Source organism: Saccostrea echinata, unplaced genomic scaffold, assembly GCF_033153115.1.
Source record: "Saccostrea echinata isolate AGI-Se365-2 ecotype Australia unplaced genomic scaffold, CSIRO_AGI_Sech_v1 ptg000054l, whole genome shotgun sequence".
Lineage (NCBI taxonomy): Eukaryota > Metazoa > Mollusca > Bivalvia > Ostreida > Ostreidae > Saccostrea > Saccostrea echinata.
The window spans coordinates 27,413,544-27,435,762 of record NW_026889803.1 but is presented as its reverse complement, the minus strand read 5'-3'; the positions used below and the strand labels follow the sequence as shown (position 1 = coordinate 27,435,762).

General features: G+C 36.5%; 2 protein-coding genes across 3 annotated transcripts; both read right to left on the bottom strand.

The window, feature by feature from the left end:
- Positions 1-14,098, bottom strand: LOC133205637 (NEDD4-binding protein 1-like). Its single transcript, XM_061341476.1, has 6 exons — positions 13,869-14,098; positions 3,912-5,644; positions 3,558-3,788; positions 3,193-3,300; positions 1,199-1,309; positions 1-631 (listed from the first exon to the last, which is right to left on the bottom strand). The coding sequence occupies exons 1-6, from the start codon at positions 14,064-14,066 to the stop codon at positions 217-219; spliced, it is 2,796 nt and encodes a 931-aa protein (XP_061197460.1). The 5' UTR covers positions 14,067-14,098; the 3' UTR covers positions 1-216.
- Positions 14,099-18,671: 4,573 nt separating this feature from the next.
- LOC133206359 (uncharacterized) lies at positions 18,672-20,900 on the bottom strand. 2 transcript variants are annotated; one of them, XM_061342309.1, is made up of 2 exons: positions 20,731-20,900; positions 18,672-19,372 (listed from the first exon to the last, which is right to left on the bottom strand). In XM_061342309.1, the coding sequence occupies exons 1-2, from the start codon at positions 20,887-20,889 to the stop codon at positions 18,707-18,709; spliced, it is 825 nt and encodes a 274-aa protein (XP_061198293.1). In that variant the 5' UTR covers positions 20,890-20,900; the 3' UTR covers positions 18,672-18,706. The 2 variants fall into 2 exon arrangements, with proteins under 2 accessions (XP_061198293.1, XP_061198295.1); XM_061342311.1 differs by having other exon boundaries at positions 20,764-20,899.
- Positions 20,901-22,219: the final 1,319 nt, after the last annotated feature.

Genomic DNA, 22,219 nt, shown 5'->3' with positions numbered 1-22,219 from the left:
TTACTTTACATGGAAAAAGTTTTATTCTGCAAATGAAAATGGGAGAACAGCACTTTCACAAAGCACTATTTTATACCAAGTGGCTTCCAACCAAACATTGGTTCTTAATACAGAGACAACCTGATTACATCAGACGATCAAAAGACTAGTCAGAACTGGAAAACAGTGCCAAGCTTCAATCCTGTGTTAAATGAAGGTGCACATTGCAAGAACTGTTCATGAAGAAAAAACTGCATTCATTAAATAATTTGTCAGTTTCTCCACATCCGTTTCATAAGGATGATTCTGCAGAATTTCACTGATTTTTCCTCCATTTTCTGGAAAAATAGCTTTGAGTTGATCTTCTATCCCTTTAGTTTTGGCTTTATTCCTCAGGGGTCCTGCAGGTTTTTGAGGACTCTGAGGATTAACGGCCCCTCCCCTTCCCCCTCCACCTCTTCCTTGACCACCTTGCTGCATTTGATTATTTTGTCTTTGCTGTGCATGCTGTGGTCTGACCCAGGCACGTGTTGGAGGGGCCCCTGGATATGGTTGACCCACAGGTCTTGGGTTGAAGTTTTCACGCTGCCTCTTCCCAGCATTCCATGCATTAATTTGTGGGTTTCTTTCTTGATAATATGGAACAGTATGTCTATAAAAATTAAAAATATCGTTTCAGTGTTCATAAAACACACATCAAGCATATGGTGGTAAAAAATTATTATTTACAATGAATATTCACGTAACAGAACAACCCTTGTGCATCATAACTTCTATCTACTACTCTTATATTTAAAAGTATAGCACAGATTGAAATTCTACACTGCTAAACCCTGTGATACAGGTACTGACTTTTTAACTCTTGGCTCAGGGTTTAAATTAACTATGAATGAATTCCTTGCATTATTCTACTTGTATTAACCACTGCAACTTTTTTCATCAAAATTAAAAAATGCAGTTGAACTTCGGTATCTTGAACACTGATATCTCGAATACCATGAATGTGTCGAAGTGATCTGGAGGTCCAAACCACTTATTCTAAACGCATTTTACCCTCGATATCTCGAATCTTCGGATATCTCAAAGTTTTTTCTCGGTCCCATCGAGTTTTAGATAAGATTTGACTGTACATCTATGCAGCATTCTGTACCCTTTTGTAATATACTGTAAAATCACATATTTTCATGGGGTTTAAAAAGGCTCTGAATGGTTTATATACCTTTTCCTGCCCTGTGGTTTACTTAAAAATTCATCTAAGTTTGGCCCATTCCTTCCAAGGGGATCAAAGGGTGGCATGAAGTTATCCCCAACAAATGAGAATAGGAGAAGTCTGCAATAAACAATTATTGTACATGTAAACATGAAAAACAAAGTATGAATCTTACAAGAGACCAACAATGCTGACCTGAATTGTCTGGTTTATGCAAGGAAATCATGGCATAATTTTTTTTGGGTCATTTATCATGACCTCTCATCATGCCAGCAACCCGTTTATAGTATTTGAATCTTCCCTTATGAGTATGTTTGCATAATAATTCTACACAGAATTAATGATTGTTCTTAGATTTTTCAGAGATAATCTAATATTAAACAAGCTAATTCACAGACTTTGTGCCCCCCACTTAAGGAAAAAAGAAGAGGGTGGACAAAATGAAAAAAAAAAATAATATGCAGATTGAGAAAGAAACAAAGATCAACCTTGAGCTTTAAGCTTTTGGTCTTAAAGTCAAAAGTGTCTTTTTAAGGTTAAAAAAATTCATGACCTTAAGTTTCATTCCAAATGCTTACAGAAAACTTAGTTATCACCTGAAAACTATGTATGCAATGTATAAATTTCTGACCTATTGACCTCAAAATCAACAGGAGAGTCTTTTTTAAGTCATATTGACTAAAGGGACAAAATTGGTTGTTATTAGCATGTTTTTCAATCCAAAATGGTTTTGCTAATGATTGAATTTTAAGAAAACTTTATCCTGTACTACAATGATACACTTGTAATGAAGGCCAAGACCAACTTAAATATGCTTATACTCCAAAAACTTTGAACTGGTTTTTTCACTTTCTGAAGAAAAATTAAACCTGGCTGAAAACCTTTCATTGATTTCTCTTTGACCAGGTTATGCATCCTCAGATGCATACTGCAGATATACTATGATCTGAAAATTGATTGACCAAAAACTTAAACTAACTTTGGCTGGATCATGCAGGATGCAGTCACAAAAGCTTGCAGTTCAAGTTGGACTTACTTTAATTTGAAAATGGACCTCATTTTTAAATAAAATTTTGAAATAATTATGTCAGAAATATGTACATCCAAATCATAACTATGTATACTTAATGAATCATAAGCAAAGTTTGGTGATAGCAGGTCTTAGAAAGTTAGAACTGGACCTATACATTGATATTACTAAAGAAGATGGTATTAACAATAGCTCCTCCTAGACTTCCTGAGCGAGTTTAAGAAAGACAACCCTTGCCTGCCTTCAATGAACTCAACAACACAACCCTTGCCTGCCTTCAATGAACTCAACAAGACAACCCTTGCCTGCCTTCAAGGAACTCAACAAGACAACCCTTACCTGACTTAAAGGAACTCAACAAGACAATCCTTACGTGACTTAAAGGAACTCAACAAGACAACCCTTACCTGACTTAAAGGAACTCAACAAGACAACCCTTACTTGGCTTCAAGGAACTCAAAAAGACAACCTTCACTTGGCTTCAAGCAACTCAACAAGACAACCCTTACTTGGCTTCAAGGAACTCAAAAAGACAACCTTCACTTGGCTTCAAGCAACTCAACAAGACAACCCTTACTTGGCTTCAAGCAACTCAACAAGACAACCCTTACTTGGCTTCAAGCAACTCAACAAGACAACCCTTACTTGGCTTCAAGCAACTCAACAAGACAACCTTCAGTTCACTTGGCTTCAAGCAACTCAACAAGACAACCCTTACTTGGCTTCAAGGAACTCAACAAGACAACCCTTACTTGGCTTTAACTCTTTTCCCCCTGTTGCCACCATTTGATGCATTTTCAACAACCTTCACTTGGCTTCAAGCAACTCAACAAGACATCCCTTACCTGGCTTCATGGAATTCAACAATTAAGACACCATTACCAGTCTTCATTGAATTGAACAACATAACCATTACCTGTCTTCAAGGAACTCAACATGACAACCATTACCTGTCTTCAAGCTAAGCCCTTACCTGTCTTCAATAATTTTCCTCCAGCTGTACTTCTCCTGCATGAGGTCTCTGTACTGATCATTGGATACAATTATACCATCCTCTCTCTCTGCCAACTCCAGAATAAATCTGTTGAAAGAAAAGTGAAATAATTCTGACTCCTCTAAAGTCAAAATATCCTTTCAGTAAATTTGCTCTCTTTTGTGTTTTTCCTTATAATGAAATCTTACTTTCAAAAGACACTCAACATATTTCAACACAAATTCATGCAATAATAATTGAAATGCTATTTATTCTTCAAAATGTGATTGTTGCTAAATATAGGTAATTTTCAAGTATTAGTTATGATATATCCTAGTATTTAAGGATTTTCTGCTCTTTATTACCTATCATCATAAGACGCTATTAGCCTATTGTTAATTCTCCTTGATGGAGTGAAAACTACATGTCCCTCTTCCTGCATTTCATTTAGTAGTTGTTGTTGTTTGATGTCACTTGTTTCACGATATCGCCTCCACTCTGGAACAAAAGCTGTGACCTGGGTATGTCCCCGCTGAAGGAAGTAGTCTATTACAATCTTAATGCCCCGACAGGAAAATACTTTATGACATCCATGACTGCAAAATATCATATATGTACCACATTACTGAAAGTCATCCTTCAACATTCAAATAAATTTCATTCATCTTTACTTTCAAATACAATTTTTAATATTCTTATTGGTCAAGATATTTTCTCACCACATAGCCACATTGCTGCCATCAATCACGATATAGCGTAAATTTTTCTGCTGGTTAATAGGGTGTCCTCCAGCACCCAGCACTGGGGCAGTAACAACACCAGGAGGTGGAATTTGATTCACATGATAAAAATTATTTTGTCCCAAGTTTGGAGGAGGTACATCCCATCGGGAAGGACCTCTGTTATTTGATGTCCCTCTATTGAACTGAAAATCACCTGGATTAGTGGGGAAAAGGGGAGGGGGTGGTTGGTCAAATCTTGACCGTTGCTGCCCTGCTTTTTGATTTTGAACCACTGTCCATGGCTCCCCTGTGGACTGATTAGAGTCTGTACTCTGAAAAGCATCTGAACTAGAAGCAGAATTGGATGGTTGGTCAATTCCTGAAGGTTTCTGTGGCTGTTTTTGGACCTCAGCCTTTGGTTGATTTGAGTTAGTATTTTTAGAAGGGGCAGTTGTTGGGAATGTTTCATCTACAATCATACAGTCATCACTATCTGAATCTTCATCAGGATTCTCATTCCAAATAGTCATTACCTTAGTCTGCTCTTCGTCATCGTCAGAGCCACTAACAATGGCTGGATTTTCCTTTGATCCTTCACCTATAAACTTCACGGGACCACTGCCTTTCTTTCGTTTTTTCTTTTTCCTTTTCTTTTTCTGTGGTGATTTTGGATCAGACACATTACTGAGTCCCTGCTCAAAGGCTGACTTCAACACTTTCTGTCTCTCTTCATTTCTCCTCTTCAGCTCTTCAACACTAAGGTCAGCTGTTTCTTCTGAAAAGTCTTTCACTAGCTTTTTCTTGTATTCCTGAGGGAGACTTCTTCTTCCATTAACTGGGGTGGAAGATGGAGAGGGCACATCAGGAGGAGGTGGGAAGTTATTCTTTTGAGGAACATCTGCTTTTGCTTTTTCAGTTGTGTCTTTTCCCACTTTTTTATTTTCCTGCACCTGATTCAATATGCCTAGAAAATCTGCTGGTGTTGTTTTTTCATCACATAATTGTAATCCAACTTCCACATCTGCCTCAGAGTATCCTACACTTTTCCCAAAGGATCTGAAATATTCTTCTTCAGGAAATCCACTCACTTTTTGTTTAGCTGCTGGTCGAGGAGATGAGGTGGGAGATATCTGAGCTGTTGTCAATTTTTCTGTCAACTGTTTCACACTCTTTCCATCCAAAGAATCCTTTTCTACTTTTTCTTCCTCACTTTCATCATCAATGTAAATTGGCAATCTATAGGAAGGCACTGTTCCTGCATCATCTCTACAGCTGGGAAATAAATCACTGTCACTTATATCATCCATTTCTTGCATACATTTCAAAATAGTCATCTTAATAGATGGTGAAGTTTTGGAAAAGTCATTAATAGACATGCTTTCTGAACGGTTTTTGGGGTCACACAAGAGTTTCTCTAATTGTGAATCCATTTTGCGAGACCACCTGTTTTTTGCTGGTGGTTTTTGAGACACGTCTGTTTTTCCATCTGTCTCTCCATCAGCTTCCATATCTTCTATACCTACTGCACCTTTACTTTCTAAAGTAGTCATTGCTAAAATCACTGCAAGCTCTGTGCCACAGATCTCAATAGTGTTATCCTGGAGTGTTATTAATGCACAAGTCTGCATTTCTATATCTTCAAGAACTTCTTTATCAAACAAATCACTGTTGGCTTCCTTAATCTGAAGTTTTTGCTTAGACTCTGGGTGACAGACTGCCAAAATGTATTCCTAGGGAAAACAAAACAAAAGAAATTAGAACAGAGAAACCAAAAAATCTTCTGAGCTTTTAAAATAAAATTACATAATACAGACATTTTTCTTGTCATTTTAATATAAAATTACTTCATATAGACATTTTTCATGTCACTGATGGGTTATATTTTCTGCCTTTTGTTAATGTCCGTTTAGTGCCCATACTAAAACTCGCAATTCTGTTTCTGAGGAAGAGCTAAAACAGTAGTGTCTAACAATGGACAGGGTTGGCTTTTGTAATTTTATTCTAAATAAATACTAGATACTTTTGGACAGATAGGGAAAATATTAAGGAAAAACTGCAAGAAATATGTTTCAAAAATCAACAGAAAAAGCAATGTCAGCCATCCGGATGGAACAATGTCCAATCATAAAATTATGTTTTCGTATAGTTGAAACAACATCAGAGACAAATTAATCATTCAAACAACTGGGACTTACTGGAATATATTTTAATTTGAAGATTTAAGCTCTGACATTGATTTGAAATTGGTATATATGATTTTTAAAAGGTGTGTACAATTTGAGAGACACTACAAGAAGAGGAAAAACTACTGTTAATTGATGAAAATACGATATCACTATTCCTGATGTTATAAATCTAGTGCAACCTGCAACGTCAGACTGGACTGTCCGATTGTGCAACCTGTGTATACGTCAAAGTATTTATAAATACTGATGACACTCGTAAATTATTGTACATTGCTTTGAATTTTAAAATTGTGCTCAATTATGGTCTATATATAAATATTATCACACACATTTAGCAGCGTGGCATAAAAAAGAAAAAATAGCACACGTTCGAGAATAATTGATAAAAATTCAAATTCCATATCCCCCCTTAAAAGATGACATGGCCATTCATTTGAACAAACTCCATCCCCTTCATCCAAGGATACTCTGTGCCAAGTTTGTTTGAAATTGGCCTAGTGGGTCTGGAGAAGAAATTGAAACAAGAGGCCCATGGGCCACAGCGCTCACCTGAGTAACTTTGGCCTTGCTGTTTTTCACCTGATTTCTCCCCCCCCCCCCCCCCCCCCCGTAGTACTTATTGTAGCTTTTCTGGCCCAGTGGTTCTTGAGGAGAAGATTTTTAAAGATTTTTCCTATATATTTCAATGTAAAACTTGGATTTCCTATTGTGGCCCCGCCCTACCCCCGGGGGTCATGATTTGAACAATTTAGAATCTACACTACCCCAGCATGCTTCCACATAAGTTTCAGCTTTTCAGGTCCAGTGGTTCTTGAGAACAAGATTTTTAAAGATGTTTCCTATATATTTCAATGTAAAACTTGGATTCCCTATTGCGGCCCCGCCCTACCCCCGGGGGTCATGATTTGAACAATTTAGAATCTACACTACCCCAGGATGCTTCCAGATAAGTTTCAGCTTTTCTGGCCCAGTGGTTCTTGAGGAGAAGATTTTTAAAGATTTTTCCTATATATTTCAATGTAAAACTTGGATTCCCTATTGTGGCCCCGCCCTACCCCCGGGGGTTATGATTTGAACAATTTAGAATCTACACTTCCCCAGCATGCTTCCAGATAAGTTTCAGCTTTTCTGGCCCAGTGGTTCTTGAGGAGAAGATTTTTAAAGATTTTTCCTATATATTTCAATGTAAAACTTGGATTTCCTATTGTGGCCCTGCCCTACCCCGGGGGGCATGATTTGAACAATTTAGAATCTACACTACCCCAGCATGCTTCCACATAAGTTTCAGCTTTTCAGGTCCAGTGGTTCTTGAGAACAAGATTTTTAAAGATTTTTCCTATATATTTCAATGTAAAACTTGGATTTCCTATTGTGGCCCCGCCCTACCCCCGGGGGTCATGGTTTGAACAATTTAGAATCTACACTACCCCAGCATGCTTCCACATAAGTTTCAGCTTTTCAGGTCCAGTGGTTCTTGAGAAGAAGATTTTTAAAGATTTTTCCTATACATTTGAATGTAAAACTTGGATTCCCTATTGTGGCCCCGCCCTACCCCCGGGGGTCATGATTTGAACAATTTAGAATCTACACTTCCCCAGCATGCTTCCAAGTAAGTTTCAGCTTTTCTGGCCCAGTGGTTCTTGAGAAGAAGATTTTTAAAGATTTTTACTACATATTTCAATGTAAAACTTGGATTCCCTATTGTGGCCCCGCCCTACCCCCGGGGGTCATGATTTGAACAATTTAGAATCTACACTACCCCAGGATGCTTCCAGATAAGTTTCAGCTTTTCTGGCCCAGTGGTTCTTGAGGAGAAGATTTTTAAAGATTTTTCCTATATATTTCAATGTAAAACTTGGATTCCCTATTGTGGCCCCGCCCTACCCCTGGGGGTCATGATTTGAACAATTAGAATCTACACTACCCCAGCATGCTTCCACATAAGTTTCAGCTTTTCAGGTCCAGTGGTTCTTGAGAAGAAGATTTTTAAAGATTTTTCCTATACATTTGAATGTAAAACTTGGATTCCCTATTGTGGCCCCGCCCTACCCCCGGGGGTCATGATTTGAACAATTTAGAATCTACACTACTTTAGGATGCTTCCAGATAAGTTTCAGCTTTTCTGGCCCTGTGGTTCTTGAGAAGAAGATTTTTTAATGACCCCACCCAATTTTTGTATTTTCTTCATTATCTCCCCTTTGTAGGGGACTTGGCCCTTCATTTTAACAATTTAAACTCCCCTTCACCCAAGGTTGCTTTGTACCAAGTTTGGTTAAAATTGGCCCAGTGGTTCTTGAGAAGAAGTCGAAAATATGAAAAGTTTACAGACGGACGGACAGACGGACGGACAGACAGACTGACAACGGGTGATCAGAAAAGCTCACTTGAGCTTTCAGCTCAGGTGAGCTAAAAAGTTTATGATGCTAGCGCTGACAGACAACGGAAAAATTTGATCAGAAAAGCTTTCTTGAGCTTTTAGCTGTGAGCTAAAAATCAATGACATATGTGGCCCTTTACTGTTGTCTACTCTATTGCCCATATTCACACCTATGTATTAGGTAAGCTAGGTTTATTGATTAAACCGGAGTCAAGTAAACTGGTTTTAAATCTAACTTGAGTCTTTGCAGAAAAACTTTCATTCCATCACAGAAATGTCTTACTAGGAACATCCTCATATTTGAGTAAGTGCAATGTGCTCACCATTACCATCATCTTCATTCAATATGACAAAGATCTACCGGTACTCTTCTTACTGCATAATTAAGTTTTCTAATATAGAAAAACACACAATGAAAGGGTAGATTCAGGAATGTTTCTTATTTTTTGGGATGGACACATACCATTCAAAAAATAAATATCTTCTAATTCATTTTTTTCCAATGAAATAAAAACAAGAGGTCCATGGGCCACAACGCTCACCTGAGTCAATATGGCCCTGCTGTTCTTTGTCAGCAGATTTCTTCTTCTATATATTCATACATAAAGCTTTGATCAACTGTTCTAGGCATAACCTATCCCCAGTTGCCATGTTTTGAATGAAATTGAATCTAAACTTTCTGAGGATGCTTCTATATTCATATAACTAATCATGGTTTTGCTGTTCTTGAAACGGAATTTTAAAGATGTTTGCCATCCTACCCTGGGGGGTAGGAAGGGGGGGGGGGTTCAAGATTTGAACAAACTTGAATATACACTACCTAAGGATGCTTCCATATCAATATGACTAATTATGGCTTTGTTGTTCTTGAGAAGAAGATTTTTTAAGATATTTCTTATATATATTCTTTTGTTAAACTTTGATCCCCGATTATGGCCCCACCACTACTACTGGAGGATGCCTTGAACAAACTTGAATCTACAATACTTGGGGATGCTTCAATATCAAAATGACTAATCACGGCTTTCCTGTTCTTGAAAAGATTTTAAAAGATTTTTCCTATTTATTCCTATGTAAAACTTTGATCCCCCATTGTGGACCCACCCTACCCCCGGGGATCTTGATTTCGACAAATTTGAATCTACACTACCTAAGGATGATTCCATATCAATATGACTAATTGTGGCTTTGTTGTTCTTGAGAAGAAAATTTTTAAAGAATTTTCCTATATATTCCTATGTAAAACTTTGATCCCCCATTGTGGCTCCACCCTACCCCCGGGGGTCATGATTTGAACAAAGACTAATTGTGGCTTTGTTGTTCTTGAGAAGAAAATTTTTAAAGAATTTTCCTATATATTCCTATGTAAAACTTTGATCCCCTATTGTGGCCCCACCCTACCCCCGGGGGTCATGATTTGAACAAACTTAAATCTACACCACCTGAGGATGATTTCATATCAATATGACTAACTGTGGCTTTGTTGTTCTTGAGAAGGAGATTTTTAAAGAATTTTCCTATGTATTCCTATGTAAAACTTTGATCCCCCATTGTGGCTCCACCCTACCCCCGGGGGTCATGATTTGAACAAACTTGAATCTACATTACCTGAGGATGATTCCATATCAAAATGACTAATTGTGGCTTTGTTGTTCTTGAGAAGAAGATTTTTAAAGAATGTTCCAATATATTCTTATGTAAAACTTTGATCCCCTATTGTGGCCCCACCCTACCCCCGGGGGTCATGATTTGAACAAACTTAAATCTACACTACCTGAGGATGATTTCATATCAATATGACTAATTGTGGCTTTGCTGTTCTTGAGAAGAAGATTTTTAAAGAATTTTCCTATGTATTCCTATCTAAAACTTTGATCCCCCATTGTGGCCCCACCCTACCCCCGGGGGTCATGATTTGAACAAACTTGAATCTACATTACCTGAGGATGATTCCATATCAAAATGACTAATTGTGGCTTTGTTGTTCTTGAGAAGAAAATTTTTAAAGAATTTTCCTATATATTCCTATGTAAAACTTTGATCCCCTATTGTGGCCCCAACCTACCCCCGGGGGTCATGATTTGAACAAACTTGAATCTACACTACCTGAGGATGATTCCATATCAATATGACTAATTGTGGCTTTGTTGTTCTTGAGAAGAAAATTTTTAAAGAATTTTCCTATATATTCCTATGTAAAACTTTGATCCCGCATTGTGGCCCCACCCTACCCCCGGGGGTCTTGATTTGAACAAAATTAAATCTACACTACCTGAGGATGATTTCGTATCAATATGACTAATTGTGGCTTTGTTGTTCTTGAGAAGAAAATTTTTAAAGAATTTTCCTATATATTCCTATGTAAAACTTTGATCCCCCATTGTGGCCCCACCCTACCCCCGGGCATCATGATTTGGACAAACTTGAATCTACACTACCTGAGGATGATTCCATATCAATATGACTAATTGTGGCTTTGTTGTTCTTGAGAAGAAGATTTTTAAAGAATTTTCCTATATACTCCTATGTAAAACTTTGATCCCCTATTGTGGCCCCACCCTACCCCCGGGGGTCATGATTTGAACAAACTTAAATCTACACTACCTGAGGATGATTTCGTATCAATATGACTAATTGTGGCTTTGTTGTTCTTGAGAAGAAAATTTTTAAAGAATTTTCCTATATATTCCTATGTAAAACTTTGATCCCCCATTGTGGCTCCACCCTACCCCCGGGGGTCATGATTTGAACAAAGACTAATTGTGGCTTTGTTGTTCTTGAGAAGAAAATTTTTAAAGAATTTTCCTATATATTCCTATGTAAAACTTTGATCCCCTATTGTGGCCCCACCCTACCCCCGGGGGTCATGATTTGAACAAACTTAAATCTACACCACCTGAGGATGATTTCATATCAATATGACTAACTGTGGCTTTGTTGTTCTTGAGAAGGAGATTTTTAAAGAATTTTCCTATGTATTCCTATGTAAAACTTTGATCCCCCATTGTGGCTCCACCCTACCCCCGGGGGTCATGATTTGAACAAACTTGAATCTACATTACCTGAGGATGATTCCATATCAAAATGACTAATTGTGGCTTTGTTGTTCTTGAGAAGAAGATTTTTAAAGAATGTTCCAATATATTCTTATGTAAAACTTTGATCCCCTATTGTGGCCCCACCCTACCCCCGGGGGTCATGATTTGAACAAACTTAAATCTACACTACCTGAGGATGATTTCATATCAATATGACTAATTGTGGCTTTGCTGTTCTTGAGAAGAAGATTTTTAAAGAATTTTCCTATGTATTCCTATCTAAAACTTTGATCCCCCATTGTGGCCCCACCCTACCCCCGGGGGTCATGATTTGAACAAACTTGAATCTACATTACCTGAGGATGATTCCATATCAAAATGACTAATTGTGGCTTTGTTGTTCTTGAGAAGAAAATTTTTAAAGAATTTTCCTATATATTCCTATGTAAAACTTTGATCCCCTATTGTGGCCCCAACCTACCCCCGGGGGTCATGATTTGAACAAACTTGAATCTACACTACCTGAGGATGATTCCATATCAATATGACTAATTGTGGCTTTGTTGTTCTTGAGAAGAAAATTTTTAAAGAATTTTCCTATATATTCCTATGTAAAACTTTGATCCCGCATTGTGGCCCCACCCTACCCCCGGGGGTCTTGATTTGAACAAAATTAAATCTACACTACCTGAGGATGATTTCGTATCAATATGACTAATTGTGGCTTTGTTGTTCTTGAGAAGAAAATTTTTAAAGAATTTTCCTATATATTCCTATGTAAAACTTTGATCCCCCATTGTGGCCCCACCCTACCCCCGGGCATCATGATTTGGACAAACTTGAATCTACACTACCTGAGGATGATTCCATATCAATATGACTAATTGTGGCTTTGTTGTTCTTGAGAAGAAGATTTTTAAAGAATTTTCCTATATACTCCTATGTAAAACTTTGATCCCCTATTGTGGCCCCACCCTACCCCCGGGGGTCATGATTTGAACAAACTTAAATCTACACTACCTGAGGATGATTTCGTATCAATATGACTAATTGTGGCTTTGTTGTTCTTGAGAAGAAGATTTTTAAAGAATTTTCCTATATATTCCTATGTAAAACTTTGATCCCCCATTGTGGCCCCACCCGACCCCTGGGGGTCATGATTTGAACAAACTTGAATTTACACTATGTAATGAAGGTTTCCCATAAGTTTCAACTTCTCTGGCCCAATGGTTCTTGAGAAGAAGATTTTTAAAAAAAGACAACAAATTTTCACTTATTCTTAATTATCTCCCCTTGGAAGAGGGCATGGCCCTTCATTTGAACAAACTTGAACCCCCTTCACCCAAGGATGCTTTGTGGCAAGTTTGGTTGAAAATGGCCCAGTGGTTCTGGAGAAGAAGTCGAAAATGTGAAAAGTTTACAGACGGACGGACGGACAGACGGACTACGGACAAAATGTGATCAGAAAAGCTCACTTGAGCTTTCAGCTCAGGTGAGCTAAAAAAGCAGTCATGCCTATTTACTCACTTTCATTTTACATTTATATGTATGACTTAATCTTATCAACTTAAGGGAGGGGTGGGAAGGGTGTGATGGGTGTCTGTGTTTCCTGAGAAGGGATTCAAAAGCATTCTTTGATAACTTTACTAATTTAAGTGTAATGAAATTAAAAGTCCTAGTGGGGTTTGGACTCCCCTCCCCCACCACACATCACCTTGCAATTACATGCAAAACAGTGTGCAGTTCAAATCTGAGGCAACGAAAATCATTTTTCATCTTCACCTGGGAATGGCAATAAGCAATGATGTAACACACTTCAGCTTGTCCATTATAAGTAGATCATCATTTTTAAAGAAGTGGAAGATCAACATAAAAATAAATCTAATCTGTCACAAGTAATGTTGGGTCATCCTTCTTCTTTTTCCAGTAAGATCCAGCCTCTTTGTCAAATCTATCCAGTCCTCCAGTGTTAGAAGAACATTAAATCAACATTTAAAACTACTCTAGACCTGGATTACATGTAGGCTTAGCTTGTGAGCTAAGCTCACTTCTGAGAAACAGGTATGAAATAAATGTGAAAAAATGTAAGCTGTTCTTGGTGGTAAACATGGTTTAAACACAGGTGTGTATCTGGGCATTTGGCTATCAAGTAATCATGTTATTAATTTTAAATTTACCAGAAGTACATTTACGTAAATGCAAAATTTACAACAAGAGAGTTATCATATTGTAAATTTTCAATTTACCTCCAAGTAATTCAAAATTTATAAGTGTCCAGAAATTGTTTATGTCCTTCATTTCTTACTGTGCTTTACAAACTAGTGATTGGGATTTTTTCATGAGTTATCATTACCCTGGCATTTTTCCTGTCACAATTTTGTCCCTCGAGTTTCAACCAGCTCTTTTCACATTTGACATCTGTGGATTCGTCGACATAAACACTGACACTGAACATTTGCTCAATCTTATTTTGGATTTCAAGAACCAGTTGCAATTTAGACGAATCTATGATAAATTCGTCGTATTGTGAGTTACTATCGGTATCAGCCATGTTGTATACTGATTGATATGTCCTCACAAATATAAAGATGTTGAGCAAACGGTAAAAAATAAAGATGATTTCATATTATGAATGATCGTCTCGATAAGAAAATATAAAACAGGGGAAAATCCTTTTCATTGTTAATAAATACAGTTGTGTATTCCCGTATATCTCTTAAACGTTTCTAAGACCTAATTTTAAAAATAAGTTCTAGAGAAAACCCGATAGGAAGTTCCGTAAAACCGATATGCGTGAAATAGAAGTGGTTTTCGTTTGAATATCAATCAAATACACATTTCCGCATGCAACATCGAAACATAGACATATTGGGTAGCTGCTGGATTTTTTCATCATTATTTTAGTGTGTGGGCAATGTGTAAAATAAGTTAACAAAATTTTGAAATTTTGAATCTACTTTAAATACACTTAAAAAGTTGTTAAAATAAAAGATTCTGACACTTTTCGAGTATGTGTATATAGTTATGGTACGTCTTTTTTAAAAGTGGTTTTTCTTGACTAAAGGTCGGTGTCAGAATCTTTTATTTTAACAACTTTTAAGTGTATTTAAGATTCAAAATTTTATTAATTTATTTTACAATTAACAATCCGGAAGACAAGGCCCTATGTGTATGGGAGTATACAGGGAGTAATGAACTTGTCTGATTCTCATTAGGATTAATTTTTCCTAAGATCAAGGAGGGCCAAATTAATGAAATGGGTTTGGGTGATATCAAGTTCCAGTACATGTATTAAATATAACAAAAATGTTTAAGTTGCGTACAAAAACCTTCGTTTTTTACATTTCCATTTCGCCTATCTTTCTATCAGAAATAGTACCTTGCGCGAAATATACATGTATACATATGGAGCGCTAAATATTAACGTTTAAGCCCATGACTGGAGAAATCATTCTACAACTTGAAAATTTGCTTGTGATGAAGCGATCCAAGACTGCACAGACAATATGCTGGACAAGTTTTTTTAAGTGACGTGTTTGTGAAATATGACCGTGAATGATTGTACTTTTTAAGGAAAAAAAAAAAACACATCAAAGTTCAAATTTTAAAATCTAGTGTTAGTGCATTTATTTACATCATTCAATGTTCACGTTTTAAAATGTAGTGCTTGTTCAATTTAGTATACCATTCCATGTACTTTGTTAAGTTTTAAAATTTTTTGCATGTTAAATTAGTTTTAGTGCTGACAAATAAAAAAATAAAAAATTACTACAGTTGTATTTATTTATATAAATTGATTTAGAAGGTTTTTATATTCAATTACTGAAATAATAACAAATTGCACGTGCAAAATTATATTTTACGATATTGACTTGAGTTATTAAAAATAACTTAAGGAAAATCCAAAGATGTGTTTATAAACTCTTTAAAACATACAAATTCCTATATATAATGAATTTGTTGTGTCTTTCTTTTCCGAGGAAAATAATATAACAAATGTAACCCTTTGATTCAGTCAATTCATAAATCCCAGGCCCGTAGAACGCGGAGGGGGGGGGGCTACTTTTTTCTGAGTATTACTATTTTGCTATAGTAAATTTTCCTTTAAATAATGCCTCCCCCCCCCCTTTTAATGTTTTAAGGTCGAGCACTGGCAAATTTCAGGATTCGGACAGTAAAATACCTTTTTTTTTTGCTTGTCAGATAATTTTTGGAAGTTAACCCCCCCCCCCCCACTTTTGGTCAGTTTTTTTTTTGCTTGTCAGATTTTTTGGGAAGTTGCCCCCCTTTTGAATCCGTTGCTAGGGACCTGAATCCATAGGTATATCAACTTCACAGAAAAGCATATCAGCTGAGCACAAGTTGAACACCTGTTGATCACTTAAATTCAATTAGGATATCTTGAATTATTCTTTTAACTTTGTTGAGGAATTAATGGGTGCATCAATACTTATAAAGAGACCAAAATAATTCAATTAAAGATATCACTATCTGAACTTTTGATTTCTTCAGTTGACTCTTGTGGGGGTTTTGACCCCTGGGCCCCAACCAGAACTTTGCCCTGGACCCACTGTGGGCCTTAGGGCAAACTCAGTCTGCTTGTCATTTTGAGCAATCATGCACTTAGAACTGTTCGTTCCTAGCTATGCCACTGTCTCCTCAGGCAAAATTGGAAACTAGGGTGAAACAGGAATACTTTCTCTTAAACTATGACAAATCACTAAGGAAGAATAATCAGGATTAGTGAGAAAAATATATTAAAACAAACTCTTCCATGAAGTATTGAGATTTCCAAACCAAAGGAATGTTTTCTATGAAGAGAATACCCCCCCCCCCCCCCCCCGGGAATTATTTTACATAGAGTAAATTGATATGGAAATTTTTTCTACATATTTAATCACCTGATGGGAAGTTTAACTCTATACTGAGCATGCTGAGAAGACCATACTGGGGGAAAGAGGGGGGGGGGGGTTACTGGATGATAGGTTTTCTAAATGACATCAGTTTTGACCTTTTTTACCTCCTTAAAATAGTAGCAGCTGACAAAGGACAACCTACCAACAAGTCATGACTATCTTGAAGCATATCATGAATATGCAAACCCCTTTTTGAATCCCAGTATAATATGAATGTATAATTTGTCTCAAACCACCCTCACTGATAATTATGAATTAAAAAATACAAAATATCTGCCAAATGAAAAAGAACAAGTAAAAATATCCTTATCCTGCTTGCAAAAAGTGCATTTAAAAACCAGTTATTAGTAAATCTGAAAGCTCCAAAATGTGCATTCACAAAAGCTGACAAGAATTTTTGTATCCCATTTGGCACTTTAGAAGTGGACAAAAATACATCTCTGCTGTCCCCATTTCTTAACACCTTGTTTGCCAACTGATGACTATAATTTTGGGGGATTTGGGGGTTAGAGATCTAGTCCTTCCAAAAATAATGCATCCAAATCTCAAATTTTTATAAGTTTACAAACAGATAAAGACACACTTTCATCTGAATCATGTTAAGCAAAATAAAATCAATTCATTCATTTGCAAAAAAGTGAATAGTTATTTAAAAAAAGGTCCATAAGACCATCTTTGAAAAAAAAATTGTTTGGTTGTCCTCTTGCGACTGACTGGTTAAAAATGGCCCAAATCAAAACTTTTCTTTTAACCTCCAGGAAACAATTAGTTTTTAGCTCACTTGAGCCGAAGGCTCAAGTGAGCTTTTCTGATCACATTTTGTCCGTCGTCCGTCCGTCTGTCCGTCTGTAAACTTTTCACATTTTTGACTTCTTCTAAGGAACCACTGGGCCAATTTTGACCAAACTTGGTACAAAGCATCCTTGGGTGAAGGGGAATTTAAATTGTTAAAATGAAGGGCCAAGTCCCCTCACAAGGGGAGATAATCAAGGGAAGACAAAAATAGGGTGGGGTCATTAAAAAATCTTCTTCTCAAGAACCACAGGGCCAGTAAAGCTGAAACTTATATGGAAGCATCCTGGGGTAGCGTAGATTCTAAATTGTTCAAATCATGACCCCCGGGGGTAGGGCAGGGCCACAATGTGGAATCAATGTTTTACATAGAAATATATAGGAAAAATCTTTAAAAATCTTCTTCTCAAGAACCACAGGGCCAGAAAAGCTGAAACTAATGTGGAAGCATCCTGGGGTAGTGTAGATTCTAAATTTTTAAAATCATGACCCCCGGGGGTAGGGCGGTGCCACAATAGGGAATCCAAGTTTTACATTGAAATATATAGAAAAAATCTTTGAAAATCTTCTCAAGAACCATTGGGCAAGAAAAGCTGAAACTAATGTGGAAGCATCTTGGGGTAGTGTAGATTCTAAATTGTTAAAATTATGACCCCAGGGGGTAGGGCGGGGCCACAATGGGGAATCCAAGTTTTACATTGAAATATATAGAACAAATCTTTAAAAATCTTCTTCTCAAGAACCACTGGGCCAGAAAAGCTGAAACTAATGTGGAAGCATCTTGGGGTAGTGTAGATTCTAAATTGTTCAAATCATGACCCCCGGGGGTAGGGCGGGGCCACAATAGGGAATCCAAGTTTTACATTGAAATATATAGAAACAATCTTTAAAAATCTTTTTCTCAAGAACCACAGGGCCAGAAAAGCTGAAACTAATGTAGAAGTATCCTGGGGTAGTGTAGATATAAATTGTTAAAAGCATGACCCCCGGGGGTAGGGCCGGGCCACAATAGGGAATCCAAGTTTTACATTGAAATATATAGAAAAAATCTTAAAAAATCTTCTTCTCAAGAACCACTGGGCCAGAAAAGCTGAAACTAATGTAGAAGTATCCTGGGGTAGTGTAGATTCTAAATTGTTAAAATCATGACCCCTGGGATAGGATGGGACCACAATAGGTGTATTACATGGGGGAAAGTCTGGTGAAGAACAGCAGGGCCAAAGTTACTCAGGTGAGCGTTGTGGCCCATGGGCCTCTTGTTTTAATCATTCTGGAAAATAGATTTTGAAAATTCAGCATTGATGTTGAAATTTTCTGGAAAGAAATATTTCCTACCTACCTACCAACCCATCCTGAGTCAGGAGAGGTCAAACAAACTTTATTTTAAAGTTGACCTTATCAATACAGATAAATATGACACAAATAACTTTTATACTACATCTATTTTATTTTCACAACATTTTTCAAAAATTCTAATACATGTTTACTTATTTAATTCATCAATATAGTCATCAGAAGCTATATCAGAGAAAAACCTGTTACGGTCACTTGTGTCTCTAAAACAATTTTCATAAACATAGTATTTTTTTTTCTTTCCAATGTCTACTCGTAATTTATCTATGTATTTTTCATAAAAAACAGGTTTTCTTTCAATGTCTTTTCTACTGAATTCTATCTTCCTCTTAAATCCATACTTATACACGATTGCTATATAGCGATCCTGTTTGGCACTGTAATACAGTCTACCGATGGTGTTCTTTGCAAAAAGAAAATATACGAGTCCTCCAAATAAAGTGATATGACATGTCACATATAGCCACTCAAATGATACAGGAAGATGGTTGTAAATTTCCACACAATTATTAAATATCTCCCACAGGTCATTGGATGCATACTCTAATTCCTTATGTTCTTTGTAAAAGAAATAGCTGATCTTGAACAGAAATAGCAGAGGAAAGCCTAATGCAATGCCTGCAATAAACATGTATCCCTTATCAATATTGCCCAGAGCATAAACCAAGCGGAATTCCCTGTCAACGCCATCCTTGTAATCTCTGTCACATGGATCAGACCCAGTTCCTTCAGGTTGTGCAAATGGATTTGGAGACTTGTAACTTAAGTACACCACGTGAACATGTTGATGATTTGTCTGAAATAAGAAAATATACATTATAAAATAAAACAACAAAGTACATATATTCAAAGTTTCAAAAACATCATGGAATCTTTTAAATACACAAATTTTAGGACCCCCCCCCCCCCCCCAAATTTAAACTAGAAATATGTCCAAAGGACATGAATGCCCCACCCAGGATTCATTAGTAATACAACATGAAAATTTCTATTAGAGTATGAAGTTTGCTGAAAAATGCAATTCAATAGCACTCACTAAAATGCATCAGCATATAAAGTTTGATAAAAATATCTTGATTTGTTTCTTTTAAAATGAACTAAAAACAAAATTTAAGAGAGGTCAAGGTCATAGGAAATGTCAAGGTCAAAAAATGTTGATAAAGTTGAATAACTTTAATTACCAATTTGTATCAGCATATAAGGTTTGATAAAAACATCTTGAATACTGAACTAAACACATAATTTTGAAAAGTTTCAGTCAACATCAAAGGAAAGATCAGAGTAAAAAATGTTGATGAAATGGAAAAGCCCTCACCAATATGTATCAGCATATAAAGTTTGATAAAAACATGTCAGTTTCTTTGAAACTGAGCTAAACACAAAATGTGACAAAAGGATGGAGGACAGAGGACGGGCATGGCAAACACTATATGCCCAAACCATATTCATGGCGGGGGCATAACAATCACATATAACTGCTTTTTTGAACTTGACAAAATGATGTATTTAAGCTTGCAGTGATGGGAGGACAGACAAATGGACCAAAAACATGGGATCAATTGCCCAAATGGGATATAATAGCACATCTGGGATTTACTACATGTATCTGAAAGGGGATCAGTGCTCAGTGTAGTTATATTTCCTAAGTTAACTGCATGAATATGCATGGAATGCAAAAACTTTTGGCAACTAAATTTTTCCAAAACCATACAGTATGTGAGACATCTTAAAAAGCCAATGTTTCCAATCCACTCCTCTTCAAGAATTGGGTTGGAGAGCAGAGGAGTGGGTCGGAAACCTTTGGTTTGCAAAGATGTTTTGAGGGGTTGATCCCAACTTTGTACTTCTGTTGGATCAATGTTGTTCTAAACATTAGGAATACAGAATAATTTGTTTATCAATAGTTTTACAATACTTTTAGCTCACTTTTTTCTCATTTTTTCCCTCTAAAAATGCCCATAAAGGCTATTATCTGATTATATCCTCAAGCTGACCAAACCTAATCAGATTCGCTGATTTAAATTTTGGCCTAAAAATCAACTTTCTAACATTTTTGAGTAGGCACAGAACACAGATATAGCTACAAAATATGCAAAATAGAATATATATACTACAGACACCAAGACAACTCTGTCAGTGCACAGGTTCCCTTACAAATGCTTTTAGTCCAACAAGATCAAAACTTGCCGTTCTTGCCGAATGTGTGCAGGCGTTATTAGTTCCTTTTACAAATAAGACACAGGATTTTAAAGACAACTTCAATATTTCGTTGTTTTTGATGCATCTATGCACAGTAACCAAACAGCGAAACATGCTACTTTCGCTTCAAGGTCAAAAGTGCACATCGAGCCCGATATTAATTATAATATGCTAAGTTACTATAATCGATACATACCAGAAATCTTGAGTCTTGCGTCTTTATCGTTTGGATGTCATTGAGAATAGCGAATATCTTTCACTGTGGCAAAATATTTTTTTAGTACATTAATTCAAAAATTAAATAAAAAAATTGTCAGACCGGGAGGTGGCGGGGGTCATGTTTGCCCTCTCCCAACAGACCGACTAAAATGGCCATATTCAAAACTTTTTTTATAACCTCCAGAAAACGATTATTTGTTTTTATTCATTCCTTAATTTTTCATCCCTTCTACAACCATTTATTTTAATACCTTCAATATTTCAATAAATTTTGAAAGTTCAGAATTATGGAATTCCATATACGACAGCCAACTGCTTACTGCCAACTGCCACTGCTCATAGATGATATTGCCTGTTTTGTTATCTTTAATATATTTAATAGGCATGCTTAATTGAATAAACCCTATGATAGATAACAATAATATTAAGGTTCATCGATACTCTGATAAGAGAGACAACTCTTAATGATATACATGTAAATGTCTATTCCTTTATAATCTTGTCAAGTTGAAGTGTCTTTTTTGTCCAATTTTGCCCCGCAAGCTATGCTATATTTGTTTGTATTTTACTTAAAAATACATTTCTTTTGGAAAATCATAAGAGTTAAAGAAACATTTGATATGAGTGAGAGGGTTTATGAACCTTAATTACAAAAAAATTTAATTTTTAAGCAGTGAAGGCAAGGAAGGAATAAATAGGAGGAAAGAGTATTCCCTCTTAAATACAAAACATCTAATTCCCACATTTCCTTGCAGACAAACAATTCAATAGATTTTTTGACGGGGGGGGGGGGGGGAGGGGGATATTAAAGGCTTAAATATACGTCAGAAAAAAAGGGGGGCAAACTTTTTGTAGGATCTTGGGTAATATTTTGTTGGTATATGCATTTATATCAGAAATACTAATAAAAAATCATAAAGGCCTTTTACTCTATATAAAAACAGTTGATCTCGGACAAGGAAAAGCAATTTCAGTCCGGGGGAAGGGGGGGGGGCACAACCAAACATAATTCCCTTGACAAAAAATAACAAAAAAGTCACAGGCGTCTTTATTGAGGGAGCACTACTGTATAGTATATGTATTGTTAGAAATTTAGTGGGTACGCCCCCCCCCCCCCCCATCACCACTACATTTTACAGATCTAACATTAGCCATTAAATCGATTTACATAAGACACATATAAAAATTCCCAAATAGAGGTACTTTTCCTAGGGTAAAAAGAAAC